At 41.0% G+C, this 24,502-nt stretch overlaps 1 protein-coding gene across 3 annotated transcripts in view; it reads left to right on the top strand.

Moving 5' to 3' along the window:
• The window catches only part of KIAA1328 (KIAA1328 ortholog), a 252,969-nt gene that overhangs the window by 206,729 nt on the left and 21,738 nt on the right, over nucleotides 1-24,502 (top strand). For all 3 annotated transcript variants that reach the window (XM_054032608.1, XM_054032606.1, XM_054032605.1), the window contains one exon: nucleotides 6,371-6,479. In XM_054032608.1, coding sequence (XP_053888583.1) covers nucleotides 6,371-6,479 — 109 coding nt within the window. The remainder of the gene's footprint in view (nucleotides 1-6,370; nucleotides 6,480-24,502) is intronic.

Here is a 24,502-nt window from a genome sequence, read left to right as displayed (position 1 = left end):
GGACAAAACACCCCACCCCAAGGAGGTAGAAGGTGAAATAATCAAAATAAGGAAATATAATTTGAAATATCGCTTGGAGGTATTTGAAATTAAGGGAAGTAGATATAAATAAGTAAAATGGAAAATGTACTAATAAATAATCAAAAAAATGCAAAGAAAAAAGGTAGAGAGTGGGGTAGTAAAAAAAATTGTGTTGTGTGCGTAATATTTTAGAAAAAAAAAATAATACCGGAGCTTGAGCGAAGATAAAAAGGTTAGTGTAAGTATTTAAAATATGGAATAATGGCCATGGATTCAGTATTAAGAATCCTCATAATTCAAAAAGGATATAAATCTGGCTCTTGGCTTTTATGTTTTTTAAATATTGAAAAAAATTAGGGGTACATAAATATATATATGAAAGCACCTCTAGAATAAAGGTATAAATAAAAAAAAATACATTCGACTGTTCGTGTGACAAAATGAAAAAAAAAAACAGAAAAAATAAACATTTTAATCCACAATGGCCAAATATTAATTTTTTGAAAAAAATTAGCAATTTCTCATTGGTATTCTATTTTTAAAGAATGGTCTCCTAGTGTCACAGCTGTTCTATATTTTATGCTACATCCTATTGTAATATTATTTGCATTAATAATTTTGTTAACCTTTATTATGCTATGTTTATACTGCCGAATAAAAAAGCAAGAAGTTTTGGAGCAAGTGATATATAAAATTTAATTGCTTGCAAAATTATAAAGTAATACAATAATTAATGGCATTAATCAGGTCTCAAGAGGGGGAATGTTGGTGTGTGTGTATATATATATATATATATATATATATATATATATACACACACACACACACACACACACACACACACACACACACACACACACATCAATATACATTGTGATTCATATATCCATGTAATATGTTATAGGTCATTGAGGCCTGGTATGAATGACGCATGCTTGACATAAATATGTGCTGGCAACCAAAGCAAGAACTTAAGGTCAAGGACTATTAGAACTGTTTGTGCAAAAACAATCTTGTTATGTTCTGAGAAAAATACGGAAAATCAGCAGAAAAGGAAACAACACCAGCTGGACTAATATAAAATTGTATAAGAATTGGATGAAATGGCACACCTGGGATCATGGCGGCCTGCACAGAATTGTCTCTTTAAAATTGTGTGAGTAAAAGGCCTAATAAACAAAGGCAAAAAACTGATGATGCAACAAAATGAACTATAAATGAACTGACTTCTGCAAATCGAAGTCATTTATTAATCCAAAGCCCCGTGTGGATATAGATATGATTTTCGCCGGCTCCCCGCATCTTATAATCTAATGATCAAAAGAAATCTCGACTGGCCATTGGGACCATTCTGACCTTTGGACTCTGGTATAGATGTTTGGGATGTAAATGTAAAGTAAGTAAGGTTTGTTTTGTAATCAATAAAGAGCATTTAAAGTATTGTATACCAACGCTGTGTCCAGTATCTGCCTGCTCCCCATCCCGTAGAAAAACCTCTATTGCGGGTCTAACAATGGGACATCAACCCAGTCCTCTCCAGGCTCATGGGTTCCCCCTTGGAGTCCCAGGGCTTCTTGATCCCTTTCCCATCTGTCGTGGAAGGTTGCATTCCTTGTAGCAATTACCTCAGCGAGGCATGTATCCGAGATCAAAGCCCTCACATCAGAGCCATTATACACAGTGTTCTACAAAGACAAGGTCCAGCTGCAGCCCCATTTGGCTTTCCTGCCTAAGGTGGTGTTGCATTTCTAGGTCAACCAGGGTATCTTCCTCCCGGTGTTCTATCTGAAGCTGCACGTGACCAATGAGGAGAGGCGGCTGCATACTCTGGATGTCTGGTGTGCCCTGTCGTTCTATCTGGAGCACACCAAGCCCTTCCACAGATCGACCCAGCTCTTTACTGCAATCGCTGACAGGATGAAGGGCCTTCCGGTGTCTTCTCAGAGGATTTTGAATTGGATCACCACCTGCATCCATACATCTTACGAGTTGGCGCAGGCTGTGCCTCCACTGATAGTGAAGGCTCACTCGACTAGGGCTCAGGCATCTTCGGCTGCCTTCCTAGCGCATGTCCCTCTCCAGGACATCTGCAGGGCTGCAACGTGGTCTTCGGAACACACGTTCACAACCCATTACACCATCACTCAGCAGGCCAGAGATGACGCTGGCTTCGGCAGAGCTGTGTTGCAATCAACACGTCCATGAACTCCTACCCACCTCCGGTGGTACTGCTTGGGAGTCACCTACAATGGAATGGACATGAGCAAGCATTCGAAGAAAAAAAAGACAGTTACCTTTTCGTAACTGTTGTTCTTCGAGATGTGTTGCTCATGTTCATTCCATGACCCGCCCTCCTTCCCCACTGTCGGAGTTTCCGGCAAGAATGAACTGAGGGTGGGGGGAGCCGGCGATGCCCCTTATACTGGTGCATACACGCGTCACTCCAGAGGGTGCCAGAGCCGGTCCCCTACGGATACCACTGACGGAAAAATTTCTAGCACCGGTGCATGTGGCGAACACATGCACCTACAATGACCTCTGTTTCTCTGTATTTTTCTTTTTCAGTGCAGTTAGTCTAATACACCTTGAATGCAGCAGTGGCAGCAGATTCACATGGCTATGATGTAGCCACAGTGGTTTGTAGAATGGACTTCCATCTTGAGCAGTCCCTGCAAGTTTTCTTCCTTCAGCAAGAGTCTATACAGAAGGATGTAGGCTTCCTACATCCCTCAAAACTGCATTTTCCAACCTCATTCATAGTCAGCCTCATGCTTCACTTCCTTTGACCTCAGCTCTATAAGCCTTCTGTAAAACCGTATCTTCTTCTGCACATTGGACATGCACCATTGCAGTCATCTTGTTCTCAACTGGTGCAAGGCTGTAAATTGACAGGATCATCTTAACTTCTCCTTGTTTGTGACAAAATCAAACCAAATGTTAAGAATACATCATAATTTTTTACACTGAAATCTGTTTAGTTTCCTCTCCTCAGCTGTTTTTAATGGCCATGTTTCTGCCCCATATAATAGTCATCATCACTTGCTCCTTGGATGCTTGTATCTTAGTTGTCACCCAGACATCCCACAGCCCAAGCAGATGTGCTTTGAAGTGCTGAAATGCCATTGATATGAGACTGATCCAACGTGTGACTTCCTTTGGATATAAACCCTCCTGCTGTCAACCAGATAGATAAAGCTATTCAGCCATTTACTGTCCTTGTCATCTACATGCAGTGCTGGCAGGTCATTGGTTTCCATTTTATAGGAGGTATGTCTGTATAGCTTTGGTTTTATCACCATTGATCTTAAATCCCATAGATTCTGCAGTTTTTAAGAGCTCTTCCAGCATTAGCTGTAGTTGGTCAGTAGTCTCTCCAAGTAAGTTAATGTCTTCCTCATATTTGAGATGAATCTGTAAATCTCACATGTTCGACTTTGGCCTCAATCGGTTTTGTCATCAGACAGTCTATTACAACCTTAAATAAAGTAGGTGAGAGAACTCATTCCTTGGTGTACTCCTGATTTTACTGAAAACCAGTTTGTAATACAACTGTTGACCTCATACATCTAAGTGAACCGCAATACAGTTCCTCCACTAAGCACACTAAATCCGCAGGCACTGCAAACTGGCATAGTAGTATCCACAGAGCTGATTGATTGATTGGAGCCAAAGGCAGCTGCAAAGGCCTATAAATGCAATGTTAACTTCCTCTTGTCGCTCTAGTCGTTTTTCAATAACATTCTACAGAACGTATATAGCATGGATTGTAAATCGACCTGTATGGAAACCGCACTGGTTGTCTCTCATTTTTGGGTTGATACAATATTTCAGTCAGTTCAGTAGAATGATCATAAACACCTTCTCTGGGACTGACAGTGGTGATATTCCCCTATAATTTGAGCAAGCTGATTGCTCTCCTTTTTGAAAAAGGAATGATGCAACCCCTTTTCCAATATTCTGGAATGTGGCAGGTTTCCTAAACTTTTAAGAGAACTATGGAGCCAGTGAACTAAATCCGAGCTTCCATTCTTTAGCAGTTCTGGTGAAATATTGTCAAGAGCAGGTACTTTATCATTTCATAACTGTTTGACTACAGGCATCACTATCCTTGTTATGCAGTGAGACTAAAATGCTTCAACCTTCTCCTACACTGAGATATTAATACTTTCTCCCACATTCATTGGGTTTCAGTGTTACTTTCTCAAAATCTAATACTCTTGTGCCACTATTCTGTGAAGTTTTTCTTCTTGTCTGCTGATTCACATGATTTGTTTTCTCATGTTTGATTTTCAAGCCTACTAATTGTGCATAGGTTTGGAGATCATTTGTTTCAGCATGCATGTCTCTATGGGTATGGGATAGCTATTTGGTGCCATCTGCAGAGTCAGAATTCTCTAACTTCTGTGTGGAAGTCCATTGTATGTCCCTGTTCTGCGGTCTTAACAATGCTTTCTGGGACTGACATAGAAGAGGTTTGATATTTGACATACCTTGGTGGAACAGCTGGAGAGATTAAAGCCAAAATCATGAAAGCCAGACATGCCTTTGTAGCTCTAAAGCCAAGTTAGAGAAATAGAAATCTTGCCCTTCAAACTAAACTTCGAATATTTAACACAATTGTAAAGTCAGTCTTACTATATGGTACTGAAACTTGGAGGCTTATTAAGACCTTACTCTCTAAACTCCACATTTTTATAAATAGCTGCTTTAGACAAATCCTTAATATCAGGTAGTCAGAAGAAATCACAAAGAACTCTGGAGGAGGACGAAACAGAAACGGATAGGACAGGAAATTATGGAACAAAAATAGAGATGGCTAGGACATACATGAAGGAGAGACAGGTATTGAGCTGAAACTACCAGGACAAGAAATGATGAGATAGACTAAGGATAACCTGGGATGACACGGTAGAAGCAAAAGTGAAAGCTATCAGAATGACATTGGAAGACACCAAGACTGCAGCAGTAGACCAGCAAAGATGGAAGGCAGTGATGAAGGCCCTATTTCCGCATGGAATAGAAAGGCATTCTAAATATGTTTTATTCAACAAGGGCAAGCAAGAGGTCCCCAGTCTTTTTTTGTGGATGCACCTTTGGCCAGGGATGGTGGTCCCAAGTTGCTAGGGGCACCTGGTTAACATGCATTGCCATGGTAATTTTAAGAATTCCTTGAGCAGTAATTATCTGTTTTCTTTCCACTCAATGCTAACACACAGTGTAGTAGAGTGAAGCTGGAGGAACTTTATTCTTTTTTAAGCCACCACCAAAACACTAATTCAATTGTTCTTACGATAGGACTTGATTGTGTGTGTGTGTGTGTGTGTGTGTGTGTGTGTATTTGAACCCTCAGTATATTTTCAAATAACGTTGAGTCTCACTGGCATCCAGAAAACTATGGAAATTCAGTATTAGCTGAAATCCATCATTGATTTCTCACTATGATTTCAGCATACATGACAGGGAATATTACCAATTATTCAGAAAGCTCTAAGATACTTAGGCACAATGCTGATGATACTTAATAGTCAAGCTTCTAATTTTTGCTGGCACTTGGTTGTCACACATTTAATGTTCGATTAGGTAGTGTTTAGTGATGAGAGCAGGGGAGTGGCACTCAGAATGTACAGGAATTGCCATACTGGATTAGACCAGTGGTCCATCTAGTCCAATAGCCTGTTATGTATATTCCTAGCTCTGCCACCGACTTTCTGTGCAGCCTCAGACAAGTCACTTAACTTCAATTTGCCCATTTAGAAATCATCCTTACCCATAATCCTTACCAACTTCACAAAGGTTCTGTGAGGCGTTAATCATTGTTTGTGGTGCTCTAATGAAAGGCATTGCAGCAAGCTAAGCGCAAAATGTTATTACTTTTTTGGGAGGGAAGGAGAGAGGGACAGACCAAGAGTTTTGGGGTTTTGGATTCATATATTCTTATGGTGATACTTAAAGAAGTTACATTTCCCTTGGAGAAGACAAGGGAAATGTAACTTCTTGTGGAAGCTCATGAGAGCTGCAGCTTTTAAACTAAAATTGGTACGGTGGACATTCCAAGCCATGATGGCAATGGAAGTCTGTCAAACTTTGGAAACATGGTAGTAATGTACAGACTGCAATGGATGGCATATTATGAAAATATCATTCAGCATGATCCTGAAATGTATTCTGTTCACAGCACCTGTCAACCGGTAACACATCCTTTGGTTGCGGTCTCACTGTATATACAGTACCCTGAAGAGTGGCACAACTTTGGGGCCTTGTGTTATGTAATAATGCAAACAGTGAAGGAGCTGTCCAAAACTTCCGAGCCTCTAATACCCAGCTTGATTGCCTCTTCTCCTTTCCACAGGGACAGCGTCAGGATCTAGAAAGGATGCAGCTACATCTCCTGTACTGACAGGCAGCAGAAAAGAGCTTGTAACCACAGCCACATCACCAATCCAGCATGACACATCACGGTAAGCTGCTGGGTAATCTCTGGTTTAAGATTCTGCAAAGGCAACCATCATATTCCCCAAGATGCAGTGAAGTGGCTGAGTTTCTGTGATATTTCATGTTAACGCGAGCTGGATAATATAAACTAAAAACTGCCATGTCCTTTGACATTTATGGTAAGCCTTAAATTGCTTGTTAGAATAAGAAAAGCAGGAATATGCCAAGTTCTAACATTTAAATTTTACTTAGATTTTGAACGGAAAGTATTTTAAGTTCCAAGTCCTGACACATTAAATACATTTGTAAATAGTTTAAAGGGATGGCATTAACCCTGGTTCGGTTTTAAATCCACTTGAAGATTTTAATCCCCCTCCCCCTCATATTTTCCCCCATATTTTATCAAATGACATTTCTTTTAAAATATTTTGTACAAATGATATTTTATGTTTAATGACAAGCTACAAAATCACATTAAGTCAGCAATTTCTGGTGATACTATACATCAGCTATGCAGGCTTTGGGAGAGCAGCATTATCGCTCTTATTCCAAAGAAGAAAGCAGAATTGTTGTTACCCTTATTGGACTGAAAAACAACTTTGCCTTTTTGAGGGATTACAATTCTAGTCATGAGTATTTAAAAAAAAAAAAAAAACCAACATGACCCCGCCCTTACACTTTGTGTCAACAAAATCTTTAGTTAAACTAGTTGAGTCAGTGTATGGTAATATAGGATTATACAATGTTATAGAATACTAGTTTGATTGCTCTGTGCAACTGGTGACTAAAATATAGGACACAGTTCACAAGAAGAGTTACAAATTACTTGAAGAAACTAAAGGGCTTGGCAGTTGAATCAGGGTTTAATAATTTTTTTAACCCAATGGACCAAGTTCTCTATCATCCCTACATTCTTGGCAGAGGCTGGCAGTTTATTTCTATCTTCTGAGGAAACTTGTGATATATAATAGGCGAAAAACCATTATTAATATTACAAATTTGTACTTATTTCAGTAACATAAACAACATTTGTTTCTTTTGGGGAAAAAAAAAAGGATGATATTTCTGGAAGGATATAAAACCTAGATAGATGGAAGGGTTCTGTTTTCCACAACTACATGTTTAAACAAACAAAAAAGCACAAAGCTGCAATAAAGCATTATCTTCAGAAGCCAGCATTGTCTAATGAGTGTCTGTGAGATCTTGTTGGGTATTTTCTAGTGACAGTTTAGAAACAAGGCTGAAACTCCTCCCCTACAAGCAAAGAGGAGAAGGTGTAAGAAAACTGTAGAAATCAAGTCATACAGAAAAAGGAATCTGATTGAAAAAAACAGAAAGCCCATACTAACCGCATGGGAGCATAAAATAATCATTGAGATATAACATTAAAAATTGTCACATACAGGAAGTGATCAGTCAAATAAATCTGATTAGTCAATCATCATATTAGGGAATAAAAAAATCTGACAAATTCCAGGCTTCTGGATGATCTTTCCTTTTCTCTCTCTCTGTTGGTACTGTGTGTAAGTGTAATTGACCAGGTTAAACAGCCATGTTGTGCTTTTCCTTACTCATGGGCTTCTCTAATTGAAAATGGTAAGTGGACAAGTGTTTCTGTGGAGGCCTAAAGCTGATCTTATTCTTCATCAAAAAACCTGCATGCATAGTCTAAATTTATCACTGAATGATTACAAGCTCACTAAATTAATCAATATTGAGAATTATAGCTCTTTTGTGCCACTAAAGTTAAGGGTCTGTCAGCATGTTTTTTATAATCCACAATTTGGGAGATTAAGTTTAACTACAACAGTTTTCTTGGGACTGAAACTTGCTGTACAAAGCCTGAGCCTAGGAACATATTTAATTAATCTGCAGTAGATGTAATCTAATTACTTTTCACTATTTAAACTAATAGGGGCTAGATTCAGTTCAGGTTTATGCCAGCCCTAACTAGCAGAAATCCTTCCATAGAACAGCAGCAGTAGAAAATCTGCCAGGAACAAGGTGTTAAAAAGTGTCTGCAACCTCCCTGCCAGTGAGGGGCACAAGGGTGCTAGCACAGAAAGTGAGGGACGCTGGTTGGATAAGTAGGCCTGGCTAGGGTGGCTAGAAGATGTGCTGGTTCTGTAGCCTCTCTTGGCGGTGTTCCAGTGGAGCCCTCATTGGGTGTTAAATCTACCTCTCCTGAGAAGACAGAGTGCTACTACTTCCTGCCTTCACTGTGAATGAATCACCCCTGGAGCAAAAAGGGTGGAGTAAAACTGGCTGTAGGTGTTAGAAATAGAGGTGTTGTGTTTTGAGATGCTTAGTAGTCTTAATTCTAGATGCCCAAGATTTGTCTTCCAGAATGAACATTAATAAGCTACTTTTAAGGGGTATTAGATGGACCCTATTTCGGTATCTGAGATATTGACATTGGAAAGTAGTTCACATGCATGCCTGCCTGCCACGGCACAGCATGGTGTGTGAAATTTAAACTACTTGCAAGTCAGATGTCTGCATCTGTGCAAATGTCACAGCAGGTATGGGAAGCTTTTCCATTGCATATCCTGAAGTTTTTAAACCCTGGTTGATGCAGGCTCGGCTTTCATTGCAAACCCAGAGCCAAGGTTCAGATTGGACAGACTCTAACAAAGGGCTAGTAGCCTTATTGGAAGAAGAGTGAACCCTGTTCCTGTCCTAAGAGCATAATTTCTTTGCCTGCTATAGAGCATCATCCTCTCAGGTGGCCAGGAGTGATTGCAGAATCTGTTCACCCCCCTCACTCCCTTCTTGTTTTCCAGAGGCAAGACAGTATTTTTGGCTGTGACCTACAAGGAAATGTCAGTAGGGAAGGAAGCCTTGCAATAGAGACTATGACCTTTTTAAACCTCATATCATAATCCTAATTTTACATTTCCCACTAAAGTGTTGTCTACACTACACAAGTTTTGTTGTTGCGTGTTACGCCAACAATCAAAAACTAGTATAATTACATAGCTTGTGCATAGTCACACAATGCTCCTTCTGTCGGCAGGGCGCAGCCGTAGTTGGTGCTCTAGCATCAACAGAGAGAACAGTGCACTGTGGGTAGTTATCCCACTGTGCTATTCGCCACCTTCTGCAGCTAAGAGTTGTGGGAAGGTGGAATGGATCACAGTGTATCATGGGTGCGTGCTCAATGTCCCGTGATGTAGTTTTTTCCATCCCATAGAATCATAGAAATTTAGGGTTGGAAGAGACTTCAGGAGGTCATCTAGTCCAACCCCCTGCTCAAAGCAGGACCCAGCACCAACTAAATCATCCCAGTCAGGGCTTTGTCAAGCCGGACCTTAAAAACATCTAAGGGGGCAGATTCCACCACCTTTCTAGGTAACCCATTCCAGTGCTTCACAACCCTCCTAGTGAAATAATTTTTTCCTAATATCCAACCTAAACCTCCCCCACTGCAACTTGAGACCATTACTACTTGTTCTGTCATCTGCCACCACTGAGAACAGCCGAGCTCCATCTTCTTTGGAAACCCCCTTCAGGTAGTTGAAGGCTGCTATCAAATCCCCCCTCACTCTTCTCTTCTGCAGACTAAGTAAGTCCAGTTCCCTCAGCTTCTCCTAAGTCAGGTACCCTAGGCCCCTAATCATTTTCATTGCCCTCCACTGGACTCTCCAGATGTGGCCTCACCAGTGCCGAATAGAAGGTGTCAAGGCTGAATCCACACTCTGGCACTTTGAGTGCAGAAGGTGAGGGCCCGCAAGGATTTTAAAAATTAATACTGGCCACTCCAGGCTGGTAGTAAACTCCCAACATTACAGCTTCTCTCTGACCTTGGATGGGTAGATGCTGCCACCACCCAAGCGCAGAACCCCTTTGAGAACCCAGGAAGGCGCACTTGGGAATTCCTTCCTGTGGGTACCCTCAAGCCTTTCATCCTCTCTCCAGGGAAGAGCTGAGAAAGAAAAGAAAAAGAAATCAGCTGTTACCACCAGCTAATTAAACAACATCTTTGGAACTTAGGCTTTTGCTAGATTTTAAAAGAGCAATTCCAAAAATTAAGCACCCAAAAATAGCTTTCTTGCGGGTTAGTTTAAAGGTTACAAGCAAACAAAAGCATCTGGGGTTAGCACAGAGGAGTCCACAAGCCTTAGGTTCAAGCTTTACGCAGGAATCCTGCTTATAGCATTGCTGCTCCGTGTCTCCTTCTCCGGAGAACAACAGAGGAAGGGAAAGTTTCTTTCCCAATTTTTAAAAAGTTCTACCTTCCCATTGGCTCTTTTGGTCAGGTGCCCAGTTTTTTTTTTCTTTACCTGGGGAACTTTTTAACCCTTTACAGGTAAAGCAAGTAGAGAACAGCTACTAAGAGGGATTTTACAGCTTGCTGGCTGGCTGGGTGTCCATCAAAGGGAGCTATCTCCCCACACTTCATTTATCACAGAGGGGAATAATCACTTCCCTCGATCTGCTGGCAGTGCTCCTACTAATACAGCCCAATATGTCGTTAGCCTTCTTGGCAGGAAGGGCACACTGTTGACTCATATCCAACTTCTCGTCCACTGTAATCTCCAGATCCTTTTCTGCATAACTGCCACTTAGCCAGTCAGATCTCAGCCTGTAGCAGTGCATGGGATTCTTCGGTCCTAAGTGCAGGACTCTGCACTTGTCCATGTTGAACCTCATCAGATTTCTTTTGGTGCAATCCTCCAATTTGTCTAGACCACTCTGGACCCTATCCCTACCCTCCAGCGTATCTATCTCTCCCTCCAGCTTAGTGTCATCTGCAAACTTGCTGAGGGTGCAATCCATCCCATCATCCAGATCATTAATGAAGATGTTGAATAAAACCGGCCCCAGGAATGACCCCTGGGGCACTCTGCTTGATACCAGCTGCCAACTAGACATCGAGCCGTTGATCACTACCCGTTGAGCCCGATGATCTAGCCAGCTTTCTATCCACCTCATAGTCCATTCATCCAATCCATACTTTTTTAACTTGCTGGCAAGAATACTGTGGGAGACCGTATCAAAAGCTTTGCTAATGTCAGGATATATCATGTCCACCACTTTTCCCATATTCACAGAGCCAGTTATCTCATCATAGAAGACTATCAGGTTAGTCAGGCATGACTTGCCCTTGGTGAATCCATGTTGATTGTTCCTGATCACCTTCCTCTCCCCCATCATTCCACGGGCTTCTGACTGTGTTTCGCGACATTTTTCTATTACCCTTGTTTACTGTGCACCTGCCATCTCTGTCCGAAAGGATGGATCCTGCACGGCTTTCTATTTTTGTGGTCACTGTTATGAAAACATCAGGTCTGGTCATGCAGTGTATAATGAGCACCCAATCTGAACTGGAATCAGAAGTCCCTGACCTGCTGTGTGAGGTGGGGAAAAACATCAGGTTATTTTTGGCACTCACAGAGCAGTTGCACACGGTGGACTGTTGCTTTTGGGCTTGGGAAACAAGCACTGAGTGGTGGGATCGCATCGTTCTGCAGGTTTGGGATGAGGAGCAGTGGCTGCAGAACTTTTGGATGCGGAAAGGCATCTTGCTGGAACTGTGTGCAGAGCTCTCCCCGGCACTGGACACCAAAATGAGATCTGTCCTCTCGGTGGAGAAGCGCATGGCAATTGCTGTGTGGAAGCTAGCAACTCCAGACTGCTACCGGTCGGTCACGAATCAGTTTGAAATCAGGTAGTCCACTGCTGGGACTGCATTAATGCAAGTGTGCAGAGCCATTAATCGCATCCTCCTACGAAGGACTGTGACTCTTGGCAATGTGCATGAAATAGTGGATGGCTTTGCAGCAATGGGATTCCCTAACTGTGGCGGGGTGATTGATTGCATGTATATCCCAGATTTGGCCTCGGACCATCTTGCGACAGAGTACATTAATAGAAAGGGTTACTTCTCTATGGTATTGCAGGCACTTGTGGTCCTGCAATTAAAAAAAAGGTCCTGACTCGCAGTACCACCAGACGACTCTGCCGTGTGTTCTACATAGTCTTTCAACTCGACCTCCTTGTCCATGACTTCATTCTCGGGGTTGAGTCCACTGTCTCCAGCCTCGCCAAAGTATCCACGGGGCTCTTGGCAGTGGAGGTGGAGTCACCGCTGAGGATGGTGTCAAGCTCCTTATAGAAGCGGCAGGTCTTCGGCCCAGCACAGAGTGGTGGTTTGACTCCCTTGCCTTCTGGTACGCCCAACTGAGCTACTTTATCTTCACACGGCACTTATGTGTGTCCCGTTCATAGCCCTTATCCAACATGCCATGAGAAATCTGACTATAGCTATCAAAGTTCTTACGGCTGGAGCAGAACTGGGAGTGCACGGCCTCTTCCCACAGTGCCAACAAATCCAGCAATTCAGGTGGGCTCCAAGCAGCAGAGCGTTTTCTGCATGGAGCCGCCATAGTCAAGTGGGAAGATGCACTGTGAGCTCTCCACGCTGACTTCTGTCAACAGAACTGTAGTGTAGACAAGGCCTAAGTGAAGGGATTCAAGAAGGTTCTACAGTAACTAGGCCTCAGCTCTGATATAACAGACCTCTGAGCTGAGCAAAACAAATGGCCTGTTGCAAAATACGGATATAATGGTTATAAGTGAAAATATAAAGTCAGACACTTTCCTCAGACACACCAGTTGTGCAGCTAGCTCTGTGCAGAAAACTCCTTCATCCGCACAGATCCCCACTGAAGCCTTTGGGGGCACTGTGAAGGCTCAGGGGTGTTTCCCCAGGCAGATGCAGTGTCGGGGCCTGACTTGGTGAGGCCTAAGACTGTGCCGACCAGTCAAACCCCAAAAGAAGCTAGGAGGTTTTGAACAGAATCGGAGTCTCTTTCTCTCTCACGGCAACTAAGTAACATTATTTCTGCTGAGTTTAGGTACAGTCAGATGAATTTAAGAGATTGGGTGATAACCTGGAGGTTTAGTATTAATCCTAAATTTTCTAGCTGCAGCTTTAAATCAGGCCTTTAATGCTAACTGAATGTATGTTTTTGGAGTTGAGTTCCTTTTAAATCACTTTTATTTCAATGTCTAAAAGTTTCTGCAACGTGTATATTAAATAACAACCCATCTATACTATTATCAGTTAGACCACAAAGGCCTTTTGGAATTTTACCAACAGATTACATTGTGTTAATTTGTGTTTGGGAGGATTTTAAAAACATAATTACTTACCCAATTGCCCAACATATCTCACATGAGGAAGATGAGTATTCAGGGATGTTGCAGCAAATTAATATTTGATGTCAAATGTAATGCACAGAGTATTTTTAACAGTGCACATTGGCATGCTCTACAGTCGATCCATTATCCTGAATACTTATAAATAAAACACTGATGTGAGAAAGCATTAACTTTGCATATACAGTAGCTGCTTTTGAGATGCAAGTGTCATGGATGCCTAAATGTGTTTATGCTCTTAAAATGTTATTCTGTGCTAAGTTCTTCCTTCTATAGAGATCTTGTAGAAGCAAAAACTTCTGAAGGAAAGGAAATGTTTTTTTCCTGGTATCAGACACAATTTAAGATTCAAAAGGAGAAAAAACATCTTGCACTCCATGCCTAACTTACAAACATTTTAAGGAATTAAGAGGGTGTGTGGAGAGGGGCGGTGAATGACGTGGCGAACATGATAGGAGACAAGTTTTCTCTGTTCCCCGAGGAGAGCTAACAGCACGAAAAGTCCAATATAGTTGCATATGCGAGTGATAAAACCAGACGTTGGCAAATTAATCTCTCTTATTCACAGTGTAGGCTGTTAATTGTTCTCTCTGCTGGCTGTCGATATAATGTGAAATTTTCATTCCCCATTCAAGATGGAAAAAGTTGTGGCTGAAAATGTTAACATTTGCATTTTTATTTGTTGATTTATTTAAAGGACAGCCTCTCTTACAGCAATCCATCATTCAGTGACACCCCAAATATGAATAATGTATTGTAGACTTGCGGTTACAATGTGTAATAAGTGCCAGAGACAGTAGAAGAATGTTAACTATGTTGCAAATGTAATATTTATCGACTCATAGTTTATTGCTTTCGAGGTTCAATAATACTGGCCATAGGACATTAATATCACTTATCTTGATTTTAGTTGGGCACCTCTGTATGTAGAAATAACCCATCTATTTCATGCTCACAAAATAAATGTGAAAATTACAACACTTTGTAAGTAGTACATTGTGGTTTACTTTACTTAGAGCTTGCAGTGCTCCTTTTCTGCCATCTCATTTATTTGTATCCACATTGATCCCAACCCAATCAGTCGACCCAGATGGTAAGCACCTTGACACTCTTTATTCAGGGGCCTTATGGAATGGATGAACTATGTTGAAACACAAATTCTGACCTGGACTAGATTTGGACCATGTTTCTACTTCTGTTTCAAAGCAGTTGGAAAAGGGGCCATAAGTGAATTTTCTGTTGGATTTGCCTGAAAAGGCAGTGGCTGAGATTGTAATGCTGATAACTTGCCTCTTGATAATGCATGCATACAAAATCTGTTTTTGTCTTTTATTGAATCATGGAGATGGAAAAATCTGATTAGGTCAACAATTTGTATGGTGTAAAATTATGTTTGGGGACATTAGGGGGTGTTAATTTAAAAAAATCAGGCAAAGGAACCAAGCGCTTTTGGAAGGTTGGCATTGGAAGGTTTTCAAAACCAAAATGTTCCTGGTTTAATAGGTAAAGGGAAAAAATGAACTGATTTTTGCCACATCTTAGAGATGCTGCTGTAGCAAACTGATATGCATCTTCAGTATTTGCACCACCATGCTGCTTCTGAAAATGATGGAGACGGGGAAGACCACTCTACATCTGCAGTGTTTATTAGTGTGGCTAAAATCTTTAAACTCCCCAGGCCAGATAAACGTAGACGAGAACCTAAAATTGGAATAAGAAAACAAGTTAAACACTGGGAGATTTGTGACCTGGGACTGAAAACAGCCTTCATCCTAGGAAACATACTCTTGGGAGACCCTGGAATCGGGTTTAACCATGAAAATGCCATGCTTAATTATATTTAATGCTGTAGTCACCAGCTTAATTGTGAAATGGTATTAGGTACATATACCTGAGGTTATCGAATTTCAAACATGAACAGAGACTTTATTATTTTTGTTATGAGTACAGAGAACACTTGCTTGCACCAAAGGGTCCTGACAACGGCTTGGTGATGGCAGTTTTGTTGTGTCCATTGCAGACAACGAAAATCACACCAGGAAATTCTGACTCCCAGTGCAAAAGGATTAATGTTAATTAGTAACTGTCGGCTGTAATTGTCACCCTCATCAAAATGCAGAATTATGTATTTCTTAGTTATAAATAACCTTTCTAATTGTACTTGATGTATGCCAGTTTAATCAAAAAGTACACTGGCAAACAGGCAGATATTTGCATTAATCTAGCACTGGATCGTCAAGTTTTTTTGATCGTCTTTTATTCCAAACTTGACTAGTTGGGGGAGGACTATTACAGCTGCATATTCCTTAAACGTTTTCCACCTATTCAGCTGTGTGGATCTGACAGGATTGTATATTAAAATGAGGGGAAATGTCTTTTGGGATTGTTCCGTGCTACAGAAACCTTGTCAATTTTTGAAGTAGCTGGCAAGGTTTCCATCACTCAGTGGTGTGACAATAAGTTGATTATGGTTTGAAAGTAATAATAAGCAAAGGAAAGTAGAGTATAAATAATATTACAAAGCTGACTTAACCCTTTAGGTCTGCTTCTTAAGATGACACCATTCTTATGCACTGTATGTTTCTTGCACTGGCCTTTCCTACTCGCGCCAAATCCCATGTTAGGTCAAAGGTGAAAGTGGTTTCAGTCTACTTCCCATTTGTGTGTGTAACCAAACCACTAGAGACTTAGAACAATGAAACAAAGAGAAGTACTCCCTGTCCTCTGGCTCCTCTCCATGTTCTACTCTCCCCCATCATCAAAAAGCCCCATTCCTAAGCAATGGCTGCCTCTCCAGTTACTGTCCCATCTTTCTTCTTTCCTTCACTGCCTTTTCTGGCTCAAGTTCCTCTCCTGCAATGGCATTCTGGATCCTCACTCACTTCACTCTACTGAAACTGCTCTCATCTAGGTTTCTCGCAGTCTCTTCTTGGACAAATCTTAAGGCCGCTACTCCATCCTCCTCCTCCTTGACCTCTCCGCTGCTCTGGCATTGTCAATCATTCCCTCTTTCACTACACCTCATCCTTCTTTGGCTGCTTATGACAATGTCCTCTCTCGGTTCTCCTAGCACAGTGGCCACTCCTTTGTTATTGCTTGGTGGATCCTCCATGCTTTTTTCAATTGCATTCTGTCATCTTGCATTTAGAAGGCCAGCAGTGAAAGATTGTGCAGGAGGAGCTCAAGCTAAATATCACTCATGTTCAAAGGTCTGTGAAAGATGCTCCTATCAGGGGGAGGAGATTTTGCCCCTACGGTCTGGCTGTGCTCCTGAGAGAGCCTACTCTTCCTCCCCCATTTAGCTGGGTAGCAAGGGCCCTTGGGATCTGCAGCTGTTAGGTGATGCCCAAAAGAGAGTGTGTCCCCTGCCTATTCCGGTCTGGACTCACTGCTCCTGCCATCCTTACAGGAGAAGTGTTCTAACTTTGTAATAAAAATAATTTGCCATGGATAGCAATACCTTTCCCAAGGAAATTCGCGGGGAGGGGAGATTGCTGACCTGGTGATGCACCATTTTGCTCTGTTCTTATCTCTTGAAATCCCCAAACCCCACATCAACCAGACAGTAAATTACACATTACCATACTTAGTTTCTCTCTCTTTTGAATAGAGGCACCACAACTAAGCTCATATTTGTACTTTGACTTCCTTTATCATATTTTAATTACGAATTGGTCAGTATGAAGGCAGGGCTAGTCTAAATGCAGCATGACCACAGGAATGATGTAAAAGAAGCACAAGTAATTTTTCCTGTTATGAATCATTGGGTTCTAATGGATTCTTAGATAGTGAGCTCTTTGGTGAAGAGAGAGGGTGCGTGTGTACAGCACCTATCACAAAAGGCCCTGATCCTGATTATGTCCAGGGCTACCAGAACAAACTTGATGATGTTAACAAAGGAGGTCTGAGAGAGAGGTGGGAGTTGCCCCTGCTGTGGCAAGCCCCTCCCAAGAGTGACACCATTGGTGGGTGGGAATGACAGAGTTTGAAGTGAAGGCAATGTTTCCACTGCTGCTTGAGATGGCCACTGGTCCCTTCTCTACCACCAGGTGTTCTCATTAGCTGGGACCCACAAAGCCGCAGAGGAAATTTTGAGGTCTGATTATAGAAATATGCTGATGGCCAATGGTTGCTGCTTATGATGCAGGGAGTACACAGAGGTGTTGCCCATTGTGGTTCCCTCTATCCCTTTCCACCCAGTTGTGACATCAAGACTGGGGCAAAACTATGCTTTAATAAGGGGTGGAGTTATGTACAGGAGAACTTCAGAGTTACGAACCCCTCGGGAATGGAGGTTGTTCGTAACTCTGAACAAAACTTTGATTGTTCTTTCAAAAGTTTACAACTGAACATTGATTTTAATACAGCTTTGAAACTTCTACTATACAGAAAAATGCTGCTTTCCCTTTATTTTTATTTTTTAGTAGTATGTTTTAACACTGTACTTGCTTTTTACTTATTTATTTATTTTTGTCTCTGCTGCTGCCTGATTGCATGCTTCCGGTTCCAAATGAGGCGTGTGATTGACTGGTCAGTTCGTAACTCTGGTGTTCGTAACTCTGAGGTTCTACTGTAATGGAGATTTTTCTGGGGTAGGCATTTGTTTTGTTTTTGTAAGGATGAGTTTTGCATGTGCTTTTATTTGGCCACATTAGCCCCTTGTCATTTGATTGCTCTTATGAGGGAGACATTCATAGATTCATAGATTCATAGATTCATAGATTCTAGGACTGGAAGGGACCTCGAGAGGTCATCGAGTCCAGTCCCCTGCCCGCATGGCAGGACCAAATACTGCCTAGACCATCCCTAGTAGACATTTATCTAACCTACCCTTAAATATCTCCAGAGACGGAGATTCCACAACCTCCCTAGGCAATTTGTTCCAGTGTTTAACCACCCTGACAGTTAGGAACTTTTTCCTAATGTCCAATCTAGACCTCCCTTGCTGCAGTTTAAACCCATTGTTTCTGGTTCTATCCTTAGAGGCTAAGGTGAACAAGTTCTCTCCCTCCTCCTTATGACACCCTTTTATATACCTGAAAACTGCTATCATGTCCCCTCTCAGTCTTCTCTTTTCCAAACTAAACAAACCCAATTCTTTCAGCCTTCCTTCATAGGTCATGTTCTCAAGACCTTTAATCATTCTTGTTGCTCTTCTTTGGACCCTTTCCAGTTTCTCCACATCTTTTTTAAAATGCGGCGCCCAGAACTGGACACAATACTCCAGCTGAGGCCTAACCAGAGCAGAGTAGAGCGGAAGAATGACTTCTCGTGTCTTGCTCACAACACACCTGTTAATGCATCCCAGAATCATGTTTGCTTTGTTTGCAACAGCATCACACTGTTGACTCATATTTAGCTTGTGGTCCACTATAACCCCTAGATCCCTTTCTGCCGTACTCCTTCCTAGACAGTCTTTTCCCATTCTGTATGTGTGAAATTGATTTTTCCTTCCTAAGTGGAGCACTTTGCATTTGTCTTTGTTAAACTTCATCCTGTTTAACTCAGACCATTTCTCCAATTTGTCCAGATCATTTTGAATTATGACCCTGTCCTCCAAAGTAGTTGCAATCCCTCCCAGTTTGGTATCATCCGCAAACTTAATAAGCGTACTTTCTATGCCAATATCTAAGTCGTTGATGAAGATATTGAACAGAGCCGGTCCCAAAACAGACCCCTGCGGTACTCCACTCGTTACGCCTTTCCAGCAGGATTGGGAACCATTAATAACAACTCTCTGAGTACGATTATCCAGCCAGTTATGCACCCACCTTATAGTAGCCCCATCTAATTTGTATTTGCCTAGTTTATCGATAAGAATATCATGCGAGACTGTATCAAATGCCTTACTAAAGTCTAGGTATACCACATCCACCGCTTCACCCTTATCCACAAGGCTCGTTATCCTATCAAAGAAAGCTATCAGATTGGTTTGACATGATTTGTTCTTCACAAATCCATGCTGGCTATTCCCTATCACCTTACCACCTTCCAAGTGTTGGCAGATGATTTCCTTAATTACTTGCTCCATTATCTTCCCTGGCACAGAAGTTAAACTAACTGGTCTGTAGTTACCTGGGTTGTTTTTAGTTCCCTTTTTATAGATGGGCACTATATTTGCCCTTTTCCAGTCTTCTGGAATCTCTCCCGTCTCCCATGACTTTCCAAAGATAATAGCTAGAGGCTCAGATACCTCCTCTATTAGCTCCTTGAGTATTCTAGGATGCATTTCATCAGGCCCGGGTGACTTGCAGGCATCTAACTTTTCTAAGTGATTTTTAACTTGTTCTTTTTTTATTTTATCCGCTAAACCTACCCCCTTCCCATTAGCATTCACTATGTTAGGCATTCCTTCAGACTTCTCGGTGAAGACCGAAACAAAGAAGTCATTAAGCATCTCTGCCATTTCCAAGTTTCCTGTTACTGTTTCTCCCTCTTCACTAAGCAGTGGGCCTACCCTGTCTTTGGTCTTCCTCTTGCTTCTAATGTATTGATAAAAAGTCTTCTTGTTTCCTTTTATTCCCGTAGCTAGTTTGAGCTCATTTTGTGCCTTTGCCTTTCTAATCTTGCCCCTGCATTCCTGTGTTGTTTGCCTATATTCATCCTTTGTAATCTGTCCTAGTTTCCATTTTTTATATGACTCCTTTTTATTTTTTAGATCGTGCAAGATCTCGTGGTTAAGCCAAGGTGGTCTTTTGCCACATTTTCTATCTTTCCTAACCAGCGGAATAGCTTGCTTTTGGGCCCTTAATAGTGTCCCTTTGAAAAACATTCCTGTTTCCTTAGCAAGTAAGATAAAGCATTAAGCTTTCCTTTTCCATAGGTTGTCATGTGTTCTATTAGGTCATTTTCTTTGATACTTGCCTGGGCAACTACAGATGCCTTGAAGCAATGAATGAATAAAAGTGGGTGATTTTAGTTACTTGAATAATCCAGGCCAAGTGTTGATGGACAAAGGACATAATCCTTTTGTCATAAGGACAAAATCCTCCCCAATAGAGATTGTAGGAAATATGATAGTGTCTAAATCAGGAGAAATTGTCCATCCTCTTAACTTTAAAACAAAGTTTTTTTGGGGGGGAAGGAAGGGAGTGTTTTTTTTTTTTTTTTTTTTTTTTGTAAGTTTAGTTTCTGTCTGGTTGTATTTCCTTTAGTTAGTGTATCCTCAGTCTTTGTCTATGGTTCTTAGTAGAACGGAGAATATTTGGGGAAATGTGCATTCATCTCTTAATGTTCTTGGGACAGACGTCTCTGATGTGAAAAAATCAAAATCTAAAGCACCATGTGCTGACAATGGTGCGTATCGGGAATCACGTCACTGAAGAAAATGAAGTTACACTAGGGCTAATGACAAGAGACTCAGGCTCCACCTCTTCAAGAAAAAGATAGGGAAATAGATATGAAGAATGCATCTTTGCACACTCAAACATCTGCTATTAGTCATGACAACATTGCATTGCATAGCATGCTGCAAATCTGGAGAACTGTTTAAGGTAGTTAAATCTTTATATTAGATGCTTCCAGTGTTTCTTGAGGATTGAATCATACAATATGTCTTCCAATGCTTGGTACAAATTTGAAGGGAACTTTAGGAAGAGATGAGAGCATAGTCTCCTTTAACCCCACCTCCAGCTGTGGCAAGGAGATTTGTTATGTCAACTTGTGGTTATTCTTTGTTTAAGCTGAATCCATCAATTTCCACCACAGGATGTGACTGATTTCTGTTTCTCTTCCTAAATCAGATGGTCCTGTTCAAAAACATACACTCTTGGGTAAATTTGTTTTTGTCACACACTGTGACTGGGGTTCTCAAGTTATCTCATCAGTATTCAGTTGAGCTTCTTAAGCAAAACAAAATATCCCCTCCTTCCCCCGATATCACACATTCCATGTTTAATCGCAGACACTGGTTTATCTCATTATTTCTGGAACTTAGATTACTCAGTGTAACATACAAGCTTCTCTATCCTTGTCAGTTCTGAGGTTTATATAATAATAATTCAGATGTATTTTATGATTCTGATCAGTCGGTACATTTTTACTGAAGGTCACAAAGAAAAAGTAAAACTATTGTTTTTACTTTGACTGCTCTGGAAACACTATGGTGACTTGGAAGCACAAATATAAAGGAAAAGAAAGCAATTTACTAAAAATGGCTTTTATCTGTGATTGTTTAGTTTCTGCCTGACACTGAGTATCTTTGTGTTTTTTAACTAGCGTAGTATCTTACATTTTTCTTTCTCCGGTGGCTCTTACTATTCATACATTTTAAAGGACTTTATATTAATGTAAACATGTCTAAAATGGTTAGTGAGACCAGCCTCCTAAAATGTATATGTATTGAATAGTTTACATTTGTTTTTGTAAAATCAATAAATTAAAAAGCAGAATTCCAAAGTCACTTATAATATTTCCTGTGTGTTTAGGGAATCTTTAAGGAAAGGTTCTCAAAGACTCTAATACTATTATACTTTTAACTTTCATTTCTGCTTAATCTGCATTGAATCATCTTTTACTACTTAAAACCAAAATTGGGTTTATTGAAACATTTCAATTTTGATTATTTTTTTAATAAAGATGTAGAACTGTAACCTAATGAAATTACTGGAATGAAATGAGTAAAATTTTTAAAAATGTAATAAGCTGAAGACTTGACGATTTTATTAAGTGTGTAAAAGGCAAAAGTAAGTCACATTCTTCTGTATGTTTCACCATGTGTTCCGTCTCAGATCAGTAGGGTGAAACATGCCATGTCAGAAATGACCTTTGCACTGTTGGACTGACTTTTTCAGGTAAATTTCCAGAAGAGTGAGTTCTGCACACAACTCACATTGCCAGTAGTACTTGTGTGTGTAACTTCCTGTGCCTGTGATCAAGAGATACTGCTTTCAGCTGAGTGGTAGTGCTGAATTCCAATTTTATTCCTTACAATTCAGAGCCATGAATGTATTTTGAAGGGTGTTTGTGTGTCTGTCAATCTATCAGATATCTCTGAAACATAACGTACGAGCAGCTTTACAATTTGTGACTTTGGAAGCATTTTTCTCACTGTTGGAAATAAAATCCTTTCTACACTGTGCACGTTGACTGATAATTCAGTGTTGCACCAGAACCACTCTTGAACCCACGTGCCTACACGTGGATCTATTGGGAACTCTCTGGGAGCTCAAGGTACTGAGCGGTTTGTTCCAACAGGGGGCACTGTCTCAGTTAAGGAAACTAGGGTATCCTCAGTGTTCCAGCATTCATTTCCTTTCTGACCTGTGGCTGGTGAAGCGGTTCCTGCAAGGATTGCTAAGCATCACCCCAAGCGCCTTGCATCCCAGCTCTTCCTTGATGCTTTGTAATTGTTGGGCATATCCTTATTCTCATGCATACCCGTGGAACTTGAAAACTACACTCCCGCGCCATTTTTGGTAGACTTGAAGGATTCAGAGTCAAAATAGCACGCTAGTCTGATGAGAGAGACCCCAAACCTCAAGACCCTTAGGACCAAATCTCCTTTTACTTGTTCCCCAATCATATCTTACCTCCTAGATTTCCAGATGTGAGAGAGTAGGGTGCCATTTCTTCAGTATAACATGGTGTCATAACACAGCTGTCCTGTGTACAGTACTATAAAATCCCTCCTGGCCAGAGACTCCAAAATCCTTTTACCTGTAAAGGGTTAAGAAGCTCAGGTAACCTGGCTGACACCTGATCCAAAGGACCAATAAGGGGACAAGATACTTTCAAATCTTGGTGGGGGGAAGGCTTTTGTTTGTGCTCTTTGTTTTGGTGGTTGTTTGCTCTTGGGACTGAGAGGGACCAGACATCAATCCAGGCTCTCCAAATCTTTCTGAACAAGTCTCTCGTATTTCAAACGTGTAAATAAACATCCAGGCAAGGCGTGTTAGTTTTTATCTTTGTTTTCTCAACTTGTAAATGTACCTTTTTGCTAGAGTGTTTATCTCTGTTTGCTGTAACTTTAAACCTAAGGCTAGAGGGGGGTCCTCTGGGCTTTTTAAGTTTGAATACCCTGTAAAGTTATTTTCCATCCTGATTTTACAGAGATGATTTTTACCTTTTTCTTTAATTAAAAGCCTTCTTTTTAAGAACCTGATTGATTTTCCTTGTTTTTAGATCCAAGGGGGTTGGATCTTGATCCACCAGGAGTTGGTGGGAGAAAGGAGGGGGATGGTTAATTTCTCCTTGTTTTAAGATCCAAGGGGTTTGGATCTGTATTCACCAGGGAATTGGTGAAGAGTCTCTCAAGGCTACCCAGGGAAGGGAATTAGCACATTGGGAGTGGTGGCAGTGGACCAGATCTAAGCTGGTAGTAAAGCATAAAAGTTTTCATGCAGGCCCCCACATCTGTACCCTAAAGTTCAGAGTGGGGAAGCAGCCTTGACACATGGCAATTAGATACGACAGTGATAGGTACCTAAGAAATGCCTCCCCCCCCCCCCTTTAGCTGTCCAAACATTCCCTTGTTTCATCTCTTTATGTTTTGTTATACAGACTTTTCAGCAGCAAGCCATTTCTACTGGGGCACAAACCGTAACGTCACATGACACTGACTTTACTCAAACCAGAAGATTTTTGTGCCAAGGTTGTAACGTTGTATCATTACTTCATTGTATCTGTGTGAAATTTTTAATTTCACGCCCTGCAGACTTCACTGTCTTGCGTGCACTCTTTTCATGTTGTTGCATAGAAGGGTAAGTCCCTGGGTCGCATTCATTTTGTATTGGTTTTTGGAGGTTTTTTTTGTAAGTTAAAAGATCTGTTTCCTTTGAGTTTTCTGTATAAAATTAAGTGGGAATTGGTGCTAGAATAACATCCATTAATTATTCATTCAGTCTTTGGCCTCTGCTGTTGCTACCAATAAGGTTGTCGGTTGTGG

This window comes from Malaclemys terrapin, chromosome 6 (genome assembly GCF_027887155.1).
Source record: "Malaclemys terrapin pileata isolate rMalTer1 chromosome 6, rMalTer1.hap1, whole genome shotgun sequence".
NCBI lineage: Eukaryota > Metazoa > Chordata > Testudines > Emydidae > Malaclemys > Malaclemys terrapin.
This window is presented reverse-complemented; position numbering and strand designations above follow the sequence as displayed.